At 39.0% G+C, this 15,158-nt stretch overlaps 1 protein-coding gene across 1 annotated transcript in view; it reads left to right on the top strand.

Annotated features, from left to right (window-relative positions):
- The window catches only part of MPDZ (multiple PDZ domain crumbs cell polarity complex component), a 102,226-nt gene that overhangs the window by 75,830 nt on the left and 11,238 nt on the right, over window positions 1-15,158 (top strand). Inside the window, exons 28-37 of the mRNA XM_054398258.1 lie at window positions 113-184; window positions 2,841-3,003; window positions 3,605-3,801; window positions 5,786-5,877; window positions 6,138-6,228; window positions 6,570-6,650; window positions 7,774-7,866; window positions 7,952-8,026; window positions 9,375-9,552; window positions 13,075-13,220. Of these exons, the coding sequence (XP_054254233.1) occupies window positions 113-184; window positions 2,841-3,003; window positions 3,605-3,801; window positions 5,786-5,877; window positions 6,138-6,228; window positions 6,570-6,650; window positions 7,774-7,866; window positions 7,952-8,026; window positions 9,375-9,552; window positions 13,075-13,220 (1,188 nt within the window). The remainder of the gene's footprint in view (window positions 1-112; window positions 185-2,840; window positions 3,004-3,604; window positions 3,802-5,785; window positions 5,878-6,137; window positions 6,229-6,569; window positions 6,651-7,773; window positions 7,867-7,951; window positions 8,027-9,374; window positions 9,553-13,074; window positions 13,221-15,158) is intronic.

Genomic DNA, 15,158 nt, shown 5'->3' with positions numbered 1-15,158 from the left:
AAATTGCTGCATTTAGTAAAGTGAATTTGTAATTAAAAATGAGTTCTTCATTGATAATGCTGTGTATTGTGAAAAATGCTGTAACGTGGATTGCTGTCTTCTGTTACTGTAGGAGATTCCGAATCCAATTAGGGTTACCTTCCGTTGTTCCCCAACTAACCCTTTTGCTCCCACACCATTCAAGGTTTGTCTTGATTCCAGTGAGTGGGTCCTACTCTATGTGTGCTGTACATTCATACATGGCCTGTGATACCTTCTGGAGTACTGCTTCTTCCTATCCATGTGCCTCCTTTGTTGAAAGTGATCCTGCTCCAAACTTGCTGCCATTTTTAATACTTGCTTGGCTATGATCAGAGTGACCTTGGTAGCCAGATGGGTTCATGCACTGTCTGATGCTTTGCATTTTAAATGAAATACTGTTCTGTGGCACACTGAATGTATTTCATGAGTTTAGAGCATTTTAGATTTTTTTGTGTGGCCTGATTCAGGGAGTGAAAGTCTTATGTGTGTGTAAACTGCGGGGGCCAGCTTCTGCCGCTGGGGATGCATGCATAGCAGGCTGAGTTCTGGAGGCAGAGCTTCACCCAAATGGCATTGTAACGTACTTTCTACCTTTCTCACAAAGGAGCCTTGCTTTTACTTTCCTTATTTTCTTCAGCATCAGATGTGTTCAGGTTTGTGTGTGCATGCACAAAGGTCCATAAAGTAACTTTTTTTTTGTCAATCAGATTATGGTGGCTGCAGTTCCTAAGTACTAATCTGTCAGGATATACCCATACATCCACACATTACAGCTGTTCCTGAGGTCCATGACAGACAGTTTATGGTTTTTATTTTTGGTCACGTTTTCTTAATTTTGCAGAGTTCTTGGACACTGTCATGTACCAAGAATGCCACCCAAGTGGTATTTTAATTTTGTTTTTGAAACACAGAGACTACTGTGAGGTCTACTGATACGGTCTGCTCACACTCTATTTTCAGTATGCTTCTAATTACAACTCTAGCAAGTACAGTGGAAAATCAGTATTTATAGACTTACTTTCCCCTTCACCCCTTCATGAGATGTGACCCTTCCAACAGCTTTTCCTCTGTGGTGGACACATGAATTTTTTATTATAAGAAATCCCTTTGGATTTTAAGTAGTGTTTTCACTCTACTCTGACGCATAGCAGTGTCTTTGAGGGAATGTTGTTGCTTCAGCTGAGGTTTGTGTCTGCCCTGAACTGTTAAGCCACGTTTTAGAGTATAATTTGCATAAACTGTAAAGAATTCCTACATGAAGTTTAGTGGTGCAACGTATGAACTCAGCAGGATGACTGTCTCAGATTCGAAGTATAGATCAATATGACTGATGTAATGCTATCAAAATTACATAGCATTTATATGCTTTGAAAATAAAAATCATTGACTTGAGTGCCATATTAAAACTTCCCACACTTTTGACATTTAGTGACTTCTTAGTTAAGCTACTACAACAAGTTCCTGAATGGAAGAAAAATCTCTTTTGAACAGGAGCAGTATGGGGAAACTGCAACAGGACACTTGTAATTTCTTTTAGAGTATACTGAGGATGCAGGTAACTCATTTTCCCTGAGGGGAACCTTCCTGAAATCTCAGTATAGTTAAATTGGTAACTTTATAATCTTTTCGAAGCTTTCAATTTAAAGCAGATTGAAGTCTTCCAAGGTATATGTTGTTACCCATTTCACTGTTGCCTCTAATGAAGAAATTATCAGCGATTTTGGCACCCAGAGACATGATCTGTGTTCAAACTATGGAGGTGATAAAAGCTGAATTTATGAGAACAGGGCTATGAACCTAGAGCAACACCTGAAACTTCTGGTGTTAAAATACATGGTTTTCATCTGATGTTTTTGTTGTTTGCATCAACAGCTAATCTGCCAAGTAGCAAAGTCTAAGTCTCTTGGGCATGCGTAATCTTCAGAATTGTGATACTCAGACATGAGTCTCTTGCCTGAATGTTTACTTTGCGCAAGACAAAATTACATAAATTATTAAAAAAAAAAAAAAAGCCAAATCCCTGATCAGAGTCCATATTCCTCTGGGAAACCATCTTGAATGGAGGCTTGCCAGTTTGTAAATTAGGGTGTTTAACATTGCAGTAGTCATGTGATTATACTTTTTAACTTTTGTAAATATGAATAGACCACATACATCAAGACAAAAAGTTTGTCTCTTTTGTGATTTAATCTCTGTCCTCCTTTATTTGATGTCTCTTGTATGGCTTACAGTAAATGAGTAAAAAAAGACTGGCAAAGTCCGGTTACTGTGGATTTCTTCAGTTACCATGTTTCATTTAAGTTTTAAATTGTCCTTTCAGATAATATACCGTTTGTTTTCTTTTTTTCTGGAAACTTTTTTGAAAGCAACAAATTCTTTGTTTCCTTTCCCTTTCCTCCTATTTGACTTCCAAAGTATATGGTAGAAAGAAATCATATGCCATGGCTTTTAAAAATAAAATGAAATAAAAGTCTTTTACAGAAGGGGCATTAAAAAAAAATCACTTGAGTCTTCATAAGAGACTTTTTCTGATATGTAAAATAGCACATAAAACTTCACTGAATTGGGCTTTTATTGTGAGTTCTGCTTGCTTCTGAATATGTTTTGGAGCGATATTATCTCCTACCTTGCCTGTTGTTTGTTTCTGTTTTGATCTCCTGAAGCCTTTCTGTGCTGTGTTGTTAATTTAAAATCATGGCTGCTTGGTACTTAAGCTTCAAAGCCATGGTCATTGCCTTTTTGACATTTCTATGTGCTGGTTGGTCCTACACAGGGTTTTTGCATCTGCTTAGCAACTGCGTTTTTCTTATTCTCCATAGGTGTGTGGTCAGTCCGATTTGGAGCCAGAAAAGACTTCGCTTTGTAATTTGCCTCTGCCCCCTCCTTCAGCGTTTTCAGGAATGAGCTTCGATGTTGCACAGTCATCTTCTAGCAGAGTCTCAGAGGATGTGGAGAAGGAGGATGAGTTTGGTTACAGTTGGAGTAAGTTTATACTTTGGGATAGTGTTTGAAATACTCAGTGTTGAAATACTGCTGTAACTGAAGATACTGGGGGGCGCAGGTCCATTTGAACTCTTGTGTGCTGTGTGATACGGGTGCTAGGTGTTTCTGTCATCTTTCAGTTGTTCTTGGTCATATGCACTCTGTGAAATACAAAACTAATTTGTTCTTCATTGCATTTCAATCTCTCTTCTTTTCCATGATCCAAATTCACTGGTTTACTATTTGAAGAATTTTAGTGTAGTCTTGTTAACTGATGGCAGTGATTGATGTAATAGCTTCTGGTACTTGAAGATGTTACTGGAGGGAAGATTATTGCTTTTATATGTAAAAAAGTCTCTTTTTTTAAGAGAAGTTTTAAATTTTCCTGAAGTCAGAAGGAAAACAAGGAACTAAAAATATTGTTATAAATCACCTGAGGCTTAGCTTTAAAGGAAATATGGTGTACAGTTAAAAGTTTCTTGTCTAGTTTGGGATTTTTCTGTGGGGTATTGCCCAGTAGTCACTGATTCTGACACTTCAGGTAACTTGTGAAATTTTATAATGTAAATCGAAACACTGCTGCCCACACTTTTACATTTAGAAAAGATCATGCAGCGATATGGAGATCTGCCGGGGGAGCTACACATGATTGAGCTGGAAAAAGGAAAGACAGGTCTGGGACTTAGTCTTGCTGGGAACAAGGACCGATCAAGGATGAGTGTATTTATAGTGGGAATTGATCCAAATGGAGCAGCTGGCAAAGATGGCAGGTTGCAGATTGCAGATGAGTTACTAGAGGTGAGTTTTTGCAATGTATACTGACTTAAAATACCCTAAAATACTAGATTATTGCTGCAATATAGATGTTCTTCTGTGGATTTAGAGATCCTGAAGTTATTCAAGCTGACTTCACTATGCTATGAGATTTTCATTCTTTTGTGTGCCAGGTAGTTGCAACTGGGGCTTTTTTCTTGATGATGGTATTACTGAGTAAAGCAACGTGTATTTAAAATCGATAAAAATAGAGGATGATTGCAGTTTCTGGGTTATGGAGGTGTTATTGAAGGGCAGTGCATTGAAAATACTGAGGTCCTTTACTTCATCTGTCTGTGGACTTCTGAGTTCTCCAGGCTTTATAATTATTCCTCTGTCTACTTGAAATGTGATAAAACCAGAATAATTTTTATGTTGTGCAAGATAAAAAAATTAATTTAAATTGATGAAATAGGAACGTATCCATTTGTATTACAAATTTTTATCTCATTCTATATTTGGGCCGTTGAATGTGCGGCTAACATTGCCAAAATGTATATAAGGTATATTTTTGTATTGCCACCATTGACCTGATGATACGTGCAGATGTATTTTATCTGCTGTACCTTTTCCCGTTCTTAGAGCAGGAGGTAACATTGCCCTCACAGAAGGACTTTGTGTAACTGTGTATATATATATATAGTGACGTTTGAGGATGCACTGGGAAGATAGTATAGGACAAAATCTTGGACGCAGTAGATGCTTGAGGGAGACAGATAACTGCCAGCCTACCTAAATGATGCAGGTTGGCAGTTGCAGACTAGGAAAGAAGCTAAGTGATTTGCAGTGCTGTGGACCTACTCTTATTGACTCTGTTGATTGTGCAGTCTAATGTTACCTGATAGACGGTTTCTTTGACCCAATTAATATCTTTGTTTTTAAAACCATAATGTTGCAGATGCTGAGTATCTGCAGAACACATTGAAACAACATCTGAGTGTTCTCATGTAATCTCTTGCTTACTGTCCATGCTCAAAACCTGCAAATTCTGATGCTCAAAGATTGTCTCAGCCTCTTCTGAGAAGAGACATCTGACCTTGCTCCTAATGTTCCCAAGTAGCATCCCATCAGCTGTTATGTGCCATGTCTTGTCCCCCATCTGACAGCAAACCATGATTCTTCACAAGCCTGTAGCAAACACTGGAAGTAGTTTTTATTGCTTCTGGATTGTCACTTCCAGTGTAAATGACAAGGCAGAGTATTGTTGTGGTCGTGCCTGGTGGACACAGCCTGTGTGAGAGCTGAGAGGTTGCAGTTATACTCAACCTGCAGTTCAGTGTCTTGCTTCTGTTGCTTACCGTTCAATGCTTCTCTGCTTCTGTTAGTACTGCCTCAGTGTGTTGCATTATTTTCCTTCTGTATAGGTCCAAGCTGTCCTTTTCCAATCATTTATGCTTTCTTAGAATGGACTTCTGCACTGTAGCTTTCAATTTCCAAGAACAAATGCAACTAATAAAATGTGAGCAAATTGTGGCCTTATTCTGATACTCCATATCTGAATCATAAGACCTTAAAGGAGTTTCAGTGAGTCTCTTTTGCCAAATGAAGATGACTGTTGTTGTATGAAATCTTCAGATTATAAATGTACCAGTGTGCAGACCCCTGTGTGTGAAGTGACTGGCTCAGTGCTGAAACTCAAAAAACAAATAGTAGTCTTGTTGCTGGATATAAGTGATTAATTAAATTCCTGTGGTAAAAATTTCCCATGGCTCTGCTTTATCACTGCATTAGTCATGAGGTGATCAGTGGCAAGTTATGATGTGGCCATTAGAATGGCATTTTTAGCACTGTGACAATTTTAGTCTGAAATTAAACTGGAAGGAGGGAGTGAAAGCAGGACTAAACATACTGTTATTTTAATACAATTGCTGCTTCAGCTAGTGATGTGGGACAACAATTTTTTTAATGCTTAAAAAGTCTAAGAGAATTAAAATATATTAAGAAATAATTACTACTTTCCTTTATATAGATAAATGGGCAAATACTCTACGGACAGACTCACCAGAATGCTTCCTCCATAATCAAGTGTGCACCATCTAAAGTAAAAATAATCTTTATCAGGTAAGTTCTGGTCAAAAGTTTGGGTAAAAAGGTTTATTTTTTAATGTGCTCAAATTTTGCACAGAGCATTTCTGTTTTGTTTTTAATTTTGGTAAGATAGATAAGCTTTTGAACCTAGCTTTTTAATATATCTTGTGCCTTCTGTTTTGATATTTGCATTGTGAATGCTGGAAAAGGAAAGTGCAATTTAAACTTGTTCTAAGAAATACAGTGCTGTATTAGTGCATTCTTACTACATTGTTTAACTGAATATATTATAGAAATAAAGATGCAGTAAATCAGATGGCTGTTTGCCCTGCAAAATCGGTAGAGGCTTCACAGTGTACTTCAGGGGCACGTCAACATCAAGAGGTAAACTAAACTTCTGTTTTTCTGATTTGACTGAGGTGATAATGTTGCTCTGGATAGAAGAGTGTCTGCTTAACATAAATATATAAAAAAGAAAAAGAAACACAGGGGAAAAATGAAGTAGATTTTAGTAAAGCTCCCAAATTTAGTACAGCTGTGGTTAATTCAGTTTTATTTTATATTCATCTAAACTGTGAAGTAAATGTAACATTCTTGTGAATAGGCTTATAGCAGTTTAAATGAATGCAGAAAATGATCAGACCCATTTTAAATGGTGCATGGTACTTTATTTTGATGAAAAATGTTGAATATAATTACTCAATTTTCTTTTCCTTTATTACTAGATTAATAACAGTGCTGCAAACTCCAATGCTTGTTCTGATTTCAGTTCATGTAAAAACATTCAGTATGTGGAACTCCCTAAGGTATGTACTAAAAATTAAATTTACAGCAGCTACATTTGTATTTACTATGCACTAGCTTGGGTTTTGTTTGGTTGGGTTTTTTTGTTTTTTGTTTTTTGTTTTTTTTTGTAACGAAGTTTCTCAAAAGTTGTCTATAACTTACTGGAAGTCAGAACAGAGGTTTCAAGAGGTCTTCTTTTCCTATTTGTGAATGGACTCCCAAGTTTTTGTGGCGTAATGGCTGACTCTCTTTGGCCATCTCATGAGTCTCTGACTTCCACATAAATTTCCCAGTTGCTCTGTGTTTCTGGAAGAAGTCACATCTTCTCTCCCATTTGCAAAACTTTAGGTAGCCAGCTACTGATGGTACCTCAGGTAAAATCATTGCCTTAGTTTTTCAAAGTAAGTTTATAAGCAATATATCCCCCCAGGTGAAGTACATATCTAGTGGAAGTTGTGCAGCTGGAGGAAATGGCCAAGTGTTCTGTAACTACAAAGCTTCTTAAGGAGGGTGAAAAAATAGCTCCTCCTTATTGACATGGAAAAAATAGTTGCATTCAGTGGACATAAGGATGAAGACTTGTAGACTGTTGGCAAGTTTTCTCCTTGAAAGGCATCTAGCCTTTCATTATTAACCAGGAGAGTATCTTACAGATGATGGTATCCAGATGATTCATTTCTAGGTGAAATCATTAGAGAAATTTCACTTTTCCACAAATGTTTGCTAATTTCATAGGAAGAGCATACATTTTTCCGTCCTCTGTATTTTCTAGCCCTGTATTTACCTTTTCTGTAGTTTCAAATAGAAAGTTAAGTTCTGTCATGAAGTTTTTTTTACCTCAGTTTTTAGTTTTTTTGTGCTGCTTTTTCATATTTATGAATTTAACAACCGAATCACAACTGAACTTTTAAGTTTCACAGGAGTGGATTTGAATTTAGAACTGCATCACATTTGTCTTTGTACCCAGTATACTGTTTGTTTCTGAAATCTATTTCAGAAATAGATTAGTTTAAAACAAAATTATGCATTTTGAAAACCTAAACTTTTCGTATGTCTTCAGGTTTCACTAGTCTTTAGTGAATATATTCTAACAATTTGATAAACACAATACCTAACCATTTGCTTTCTTTATGTTTTCCCCAGGATCAAGGAGGCTTTGGATTTGCAATAAGCGAAGATGACACAGTTAATGGAGTAGTTGTTAAGAGCTTAACAGATCATGGAGCAGCAGCTAAGGTGTGAGAAGATTTAAAATACAAACAGAGAATGAAAAATGTTTTTTGGAGTAACTCATATTTTTTTTATTCTATGTTGTTTCCAGGATGGACGAATCAAAGTTGGAGATCAGATCCTGGCAGTGGATGATGAAATTGTTGTGGGATATCCAGTAGAAAAGGTGCTTCTAACGTATTAGGAATATTGCAGAAAACACACAACTTAATGTAGGAGGTGATTGTGTCATAAATCAGTGAGGTGTTTTTTACTATCTTCTGACTTCAGTTTCAAAGCTCTCTAAAAAAAAATAAAAATTCACGGGCATTGTCTGGGTAAGGAAGCTATTGCAGAATAATCTAAAGGCTGAATTTAAAACTCAGCTGCTATATTACTTCAGTGCACTACATGAATCATCTGTCTGTGCTACAAATGTGATTTTTCTTTTCTTTCTCAATAATAATTCTTCATATCTACTCCACTTTAAAAGTGTTAGAATCAATAAAATTAATATGTGTAAATTTATGAGTTACTTGCATTAGTCATGAAACAGTTCATGAACTGTGCTTATTCATGGGGACTGTTTGTAATAATAGCACTATTACATTCCAAGCCTGATATATCAACCCTTTGAAGCATCTGTCTCCATTCCTAAATACCAAAATTTATTACTACCCTCCAGCTCTGCAAACTCAATTTGGATTCTGTAATGAATCAGGGAGGGCATTTTTCTAGCACCTGCCTTGCTCACAAGAAAAGTGATTCTTTAAGCATGAGATTACTTTCTGTTTGTGAAAGGGCAATTAGGAGATTCTCCTATTTGATGCACTGCTATTTCTGAAGCAGTAAAAATGGAAGAGGTAGTGAAGTTGTCTGCAGGAAAGTAGGTAGGCTTTGGAAAAAGAGACTGAGCAAGTAGTTTCTGAAAATACTTCTAAATCTACTGAAATCTAAAGTCTCAGGAAGATCTGATTTTTTTTCTGAGAGAAGGCAAATTATTTTGAACTTTCATCAGTACCTTTTTAAACTAGGTTTTGTGTTACACCCTAGTGTTCTCTCACATAGTTAATATTTTCAGATTTTCCTTGCAGATGTGCATCTGATTAAGGAACTAGGATAGAAGTAACACATTTATTTGAATCACTAGGTGTTTTGTCATTGGTTTCTGTGCAATCAGATTTGGGCTTTACATGAGCATTAGAAGACAATATTAATTTTCTGATTTTTCTAACAATTACTATATAAATAGCATTTTGTCCAGAGTAGTCATTGAGAGGCTGCCACATTATCATCTGGCATAGTTTGATGAAGTTTCATGGAGGCCACTTGATTAACATTAGCCAGGTCTGGCCCACAGTTAACTCTACTGCAATTTCTTATAAAAAAAGATCACTATTGTCCTTGTTCATTAGCAAAACCCCTGCAAGATTGAGACTTGTAGCTCCAGTTTGCAGAAGAGTTCTGCTTTACATTTGTTTTACAGCCTAGCAGTCCAGTTACACACTTCACCAGCTTTTTTCTTTATCACTCAGTTTATTAGTCTCCTGAAGACCTCCAAAACTATGGTGAGACTTACAATCAACTCAGCAGAGGTGGATAGCCTGAGTGTAGCACCAGACCCTTCCAGCACAGCCCCAGCAGAGAGGAGGAGTATGCACCCATCAGTAACTGTCCCCTTTTCCAGCTCACCAGAACCAGAAGCAGTCAAAAGTAAGGATCTCCTTGAGTATCTATCTTCACTGCATTTGCGACATAATAATGAAGACCCAGCTCATAAACAGGTTTTCTGTTTTAGCATGCAGTCATCTGTCTTCTGAACTGCATTTCCTAACTTACAGATTACAGATCTACCTAATGAGACAGTCAGGTTCCTATCTCTTGCCTGCCTACTGGCATGTTGCAGAGGCAGGAGGAGAGAGGGATCTCCTCCTCTCTCCCATTGGCTGTGCAGCAGATACCTCTGTCATGGTTGTCCAGAACTAAGTGGGAAGCATTCCTTTAAACGAGGAAGAAAAGTAATGTCATCTTTCCTAGAACAGTGAAATGGTTGAGACTGTCTTGCCTTTTATTACTAGGCACATTTGATTCTCCCCCTTTAGAGTGGGGAGCTGATGTGTAACTGTTTGGTGATGGCTATTGGTTAAACAACATACTGCTAAGAAACTAATAATCACTGAGTAAAGTGCACATCACAATTTATATGTACATCACTGCAAGTATTACTGAGTCACATTTCTATTGCCTATTATTACTAGTGCTAGTATTGATGTGCAATTATACTATGATAAAGAAAGCTTAAGAAATGCACAGGAGACCTACTAGGTAATAATTATGTTGGTTTCTCTTCACCATTTAGTTTCAAGGTAAAATCTATGGTTTTCTCCAAGTCTTTCCCTTCTATTCTCTACCCTGCCTCAGCAGCTCTTAAAAGTAAAGACATGATGGAGATTTCAGTAGTGCTCCCTCTGGTATCTTTGAATTTTTCACTGTGACTTGACTTCAATACCATGTACAGGCATCCACAAGCTAACTGTTGGAAGCTCTCTCTCCTCTTTGTTCTCCACCTGATTTAATAATCTATTCCCCCACTTTCTTTTACCAAACCCAACTTTTTGTTGCTCCCGCAATTTTATTTGTCTCTTTCCTCCTAAGCAACTTGCCCCTAACTACTTTTTCCGTATTGGTCTGATTTATACTATTTCCCTACCCAACTTTGGTATTTCCATCAATGCAATTTCTATCAGTAGGCAGTTTTGAGCCCAGTAGTGTTGCAACTGTCTAGGTGAGGTCAGCCTTACATTTCAAGATCTCCTTACAGTTCTTCAGTTCATCTATATCATGTACATTTTATGCCTTCTGGACAGCTTAGCTCAAATAAAGCATCAGCAACCATCATACACATTAAGAATCACAAAATCAGCATCCCAACGAATCACAGAATTAACCAGGTTGGAAAAGACCTTCAAGATCATCAAGTCCAACCTGTCACCCACCACCATCTGATCAACTAAACCATGGCACTAAGTGCCTCATCCAGTCTTTTTTTAAACACTTGCAGAAGCGATGACTCCACCACCTCCCTGAGCAGCCCATTCCAATGGCAAATCACTCTTTCTGTGAAGAATTTATTCCTAACATCCAGCCTAAACCTCCCCTGGTGCAGCTGGAGACTGTCCTCTCATTCTGTCACTGGTTGCCTGGAAGAAGAGACCAACCCCTACCTGGCTACAGCCTCCCTTCAGGTAGTTGTAGAGAGCAATAAGGTCTTCCCTGAGCCTCCTCTTCTCCAGGCTAAACAACCCCAGCTCCCTCAGCCTCTCCTTATAGGGCTTGTGCTCCAGACCCCTCACCAGCTTTGTTGCCCTTCTCTGGACATGTTCGAGCAACTGAACATCTTTCTTGAACTGAGGGGCCCAGAACTGGACACAGTACTCAAGGTGTGGTCTAACCAGTGCTGAGTACAGGGGCAGAATGACTTCCCTGCTCCTGCTGGCCACACTATTCCTGATACAGGCCAGGATGCCATTGGCCTTCTTTGCCACCTGGGCACACTGCTGGCTCATGCTCAGCCTACTGTCAACCAGTACTCCCAGGTCCCTTTCTGCCTGGCCACCCTCCAGCCACTCTGTCCCCAGCCTATAGCTCTGCATGGGATTGTTGTGGCAACTGTGTAGAACCCAGCACTTAGATGTGTTAAATCTCATGGCATTGGGCTCTGCCCATCTGTCCAGCCTGTCAAGGTCCCTCTGCAGAGCCCTTCTACCCTCTGACAGATCAACACCTGCTCCCAACTTGGTGTCATCTGCAAACTTACTGATCATGGACTCAATTCCCTTGTCCAGATCATCAGTAAAGATATTGAACAGGATTGGGCCCAACCTAGGGAACACCACTAATGACTGGTTGCCTCTCTAATTTTTTTCCTACATGACCTAACAACATCCTTAAGCATTTCATGGTTTACCTCCCCTTTTTTCCAAAGGTGATGCACCCTCTTTTTTTTCACTTAACTTGTTCAGAAGCTTATTGCCCATCCAGGCTGGATGTCTGCCCGGGCAGATTCTCTTCCAGTGCATTGGGACAGCCTTGGGAACTCATGTAACAGAACAGTAGAGTAACCTGTTCTATACTAACACAGAAACTTTGTGCTTAAAAAGTCTTGGTTGCCCTTCTGGCTCCCCTCAGAGGTGCAGATTTCTAGTTTTGAGGCTTACCGTTCCATCAGGACCTATTGCTCACACTATACCATAGTGTTTGGCTGACACAAATCCATATTTGTGAATGGTCAATCCTCTCTTAGTTTCAGTGGAACTTCTGTCAATCATTGTCCTTAAAAAGTGCCTCAAAAGGATAAAGAAGCCTGTTTTTACCTGTCAGAAAAAATATTATTTTGGTGTTTCTTCAAAGCACAAAGGACACCACTGATAGAGATAATCAGAATATCCAAGACATTTTGATTGCTAATTCTTTCCTTCTGTTGCTGGACAATATCCTCTTAGTCTTTGTAGCTTTTTTTATTCTGTGAAGGATACAGAACTCACTTAAATATTGAAGCAGAAATCCATTTGTGATGTACCATAGATAACTGAATTTACAGAAAATTACAATATAAAGATACCATACATATTTGTGCTGTAAAAATATGTATTTACACTATGAAACTTACTGCTTCAAAAAGCTGTTATCAGTGGCCAGTTAGGAGTTGGGCTATGCACAAAACTTATTTTTGAGGGTCACTAAATGTAATTATGGGTATCTGGACTTGTGAAACACCACTATGTTTGATTCATACTTAACAGTTTCTCATGGTACAAAGATGAGTCATAGGTGAAAGGTTTGATGCATGGGGCCTTGACCAGTTGCAAGAATGAAGGGCTCACATCCTTCAATCCATGTATTTAGTGTAAACTTCATTTTTCTCTGATATATGTTGCATAGTTCCTGGTATAGATGTTTAAATTACATTTTATCCTAAAATGAATTTGTTGTTACAATATCTTCTTTGGCTGTCCAGACAGTGATCCAAGTGATTGATGGCATAAAAATGGGGCAACTGTGATTAGAACTATAGTATACTATTCATCTGAGGGGAAGGGAGAGTTGACATTATCATTCTCTGTAGGTTAGTTCTTCCAGTAGAACTGTTAATGGACTCTCAAAATAGTGTTTTAAAGTAACTTTTTTAATACTGAGCCCTCACACTGTAACCAGGATGTTTAATTGTTGTTCTAGGCACAAGCAGATCTTCAACACCGGCCACTTTAGCCTCTGACCCAGCTACTTGTCCCATCATTCCCGGATGTGAAACAACCATTGATATCTCCAAAGGTCGAACTGGTCTTGGTCTGAGCATTGTTGGAGGAGCAGACACTTTGCTGGTTAGTTATGAAAATACGTGTCACTACAGTGAAAGAACAATAATTAAATTAAAACGTCTGATAGAGGAGATTTTTTAATTCCTTTGTTCCTTTAGCATTTATAGGAAGATACCAAAGATACCAGTTCAGAGAAAAAAAAAAAGAAGGGAAAAAGATAAAAAAAACCTAAAGTACACTTTTAAAATCGAGACTATAAATGAATCTTTTAGGAGTTTGTTAGTCCTGCTCTTTGTTTTGACACTGATCGCAGAATCACAGAAATATGCAGGTTGGAAAGGACCCTGAGGATCATCAAGTCCAACCAGGAACCCTCCTCTAAAAGTTCACTTCTAAACCATATCCCCGGCACCACATCCAAACAACCTTTAAACACATACAGGATTAGTGACTCAATCGCTTCACTGGGCAGCCCATTCTAATGTCTGACCACTCGTTCTGTGAAAAAAATCTTCCTAAAGTCCGGTCTAAACCTAGAGTGAGGAGATCACCTCTCAGCCTCCTCTTTTTCAAACTAAACAGCCCCAGCTCCTTGAGTCACTTTCCGTAAGGTTTATTTCATAAGGTTTAAGGTTTTGTAATGTCCTTCACCAACTTAATTTCCCTTCTATGTACTTGATCCAGTACCTTGATGCTTTCTTGTACTGAGGTGCCTGCCCAAAAGTGAATACAATACTGGAGATGTGGCCTCACCAATGCCAAGTACAAGAGACAATCACCTCCCTACTCCTGCTGGACAAGGCACTTCTAATACAAGCCAGGATGCCAATGGTTTTCTTGCCCACCTGGGCACGCTTTCTCATATTCAGCTGCTTGTCAATTTGAACCACCAGGTCCTTTTCTGCTAGACAGCTTTCCAGCCATACATCCCCAAGGCTGTAGTGTTTCATGGGGTTGTTGTGACCCAAGTGCAGGACCTGGCATTCAGCCTTGTTGAAGCTCATCCTGTTAATGTTGGCCTATTGATCCAATCTATCCAAGTCTCTCTGTAGATTCTCCCTAACCTCATGCAGATCAACACTCCCACCTAATTTGGTGTCATCTGTGAACTTAGACACTCTATGACTTCATCAAGGTCATCAATAAAGATATTAAACAGAAGTGGTCCCAACACTGTGCCCTGAGGAACACCACTTTTCACCAGCCAGCAGCTGGATTTAACTCCATTGACCACCACCCTTTGTGCCTGTTCTCCCAGCCAGGGCTTTATCCATCAGAGCCTGTGCTCATCCAAGCCATGAGCAGCCAGTTTGTCCACAAGAATTCTATGGGAAACAGTGTCAAAGGCTTTTGGAAAATCTAGGTAGACAATATGCACAGCCTTTCCCTCACCCAGTTGTCAGGTCATCTTGTCATAGAAGATCAGGTTAGTCATCCAGGACCTGTGCTTCATAAACCCATGCTGGATGTGCCTGATCCCCTGAGTGTCCTCTCTATGTCGTGTAATGGCACTCAAGATGATCTGCTCCATGACCTTCCCTGGTTCTGAGGTCAGACTGACAGGCCTGTAGCTTCCAAGATCTTCCTTTCTTCCTCTCTCATAGATAGGTGTTATATTTGCTACCCTCCAGTCCATTGGGACCTCCCCAGTTAGCCAGGACTTCAGGTAAATAATGGGAAGTAGCTTGATGAGCACATCTGCCAACTCCTTCAGCACCCTTGGGTGTAGTCATCTGGTCCCACAGACTTGTGTGCGTCTAAGGGTGTAGCAGACCTCTGACCACTTCCTCATTTATTGTGAAGACCTCATTCTTGTTCCCCTCCCTGACTCCTCTAATTCATGAGTCTGGGGAACTGCTGATTCCAGTGCTAAAGACTGAGGCAAAGTAGTCATTGAGCACCTCACCTATGTTTCCCTCTGCAACAATAAAGGATGATTTTCCCCAGTCTCCTCTTGTTGTTAATTTATAGAAATATTTTTCAATATCCTTAATGTCTGTA

The sequence above is a fragment of the Indicator indicator genome, chromosome Z (assembly GCF_027791375.1).
Source record: "Indicator indicator isolate 239-I01 chromosome Z, UM_Iind_1.1, whole genome shotgun sequence".
NCBI classification, from domain to species: domain Eukaryota; kingdom Metazoa; phylum Chordata; class Aves; order Piciformes; family Indicatoridae; genus Indicator; species Indicator indicator.
This window is presented reverse-complemented; position numbering and strand designations above follow the sequence as displayed.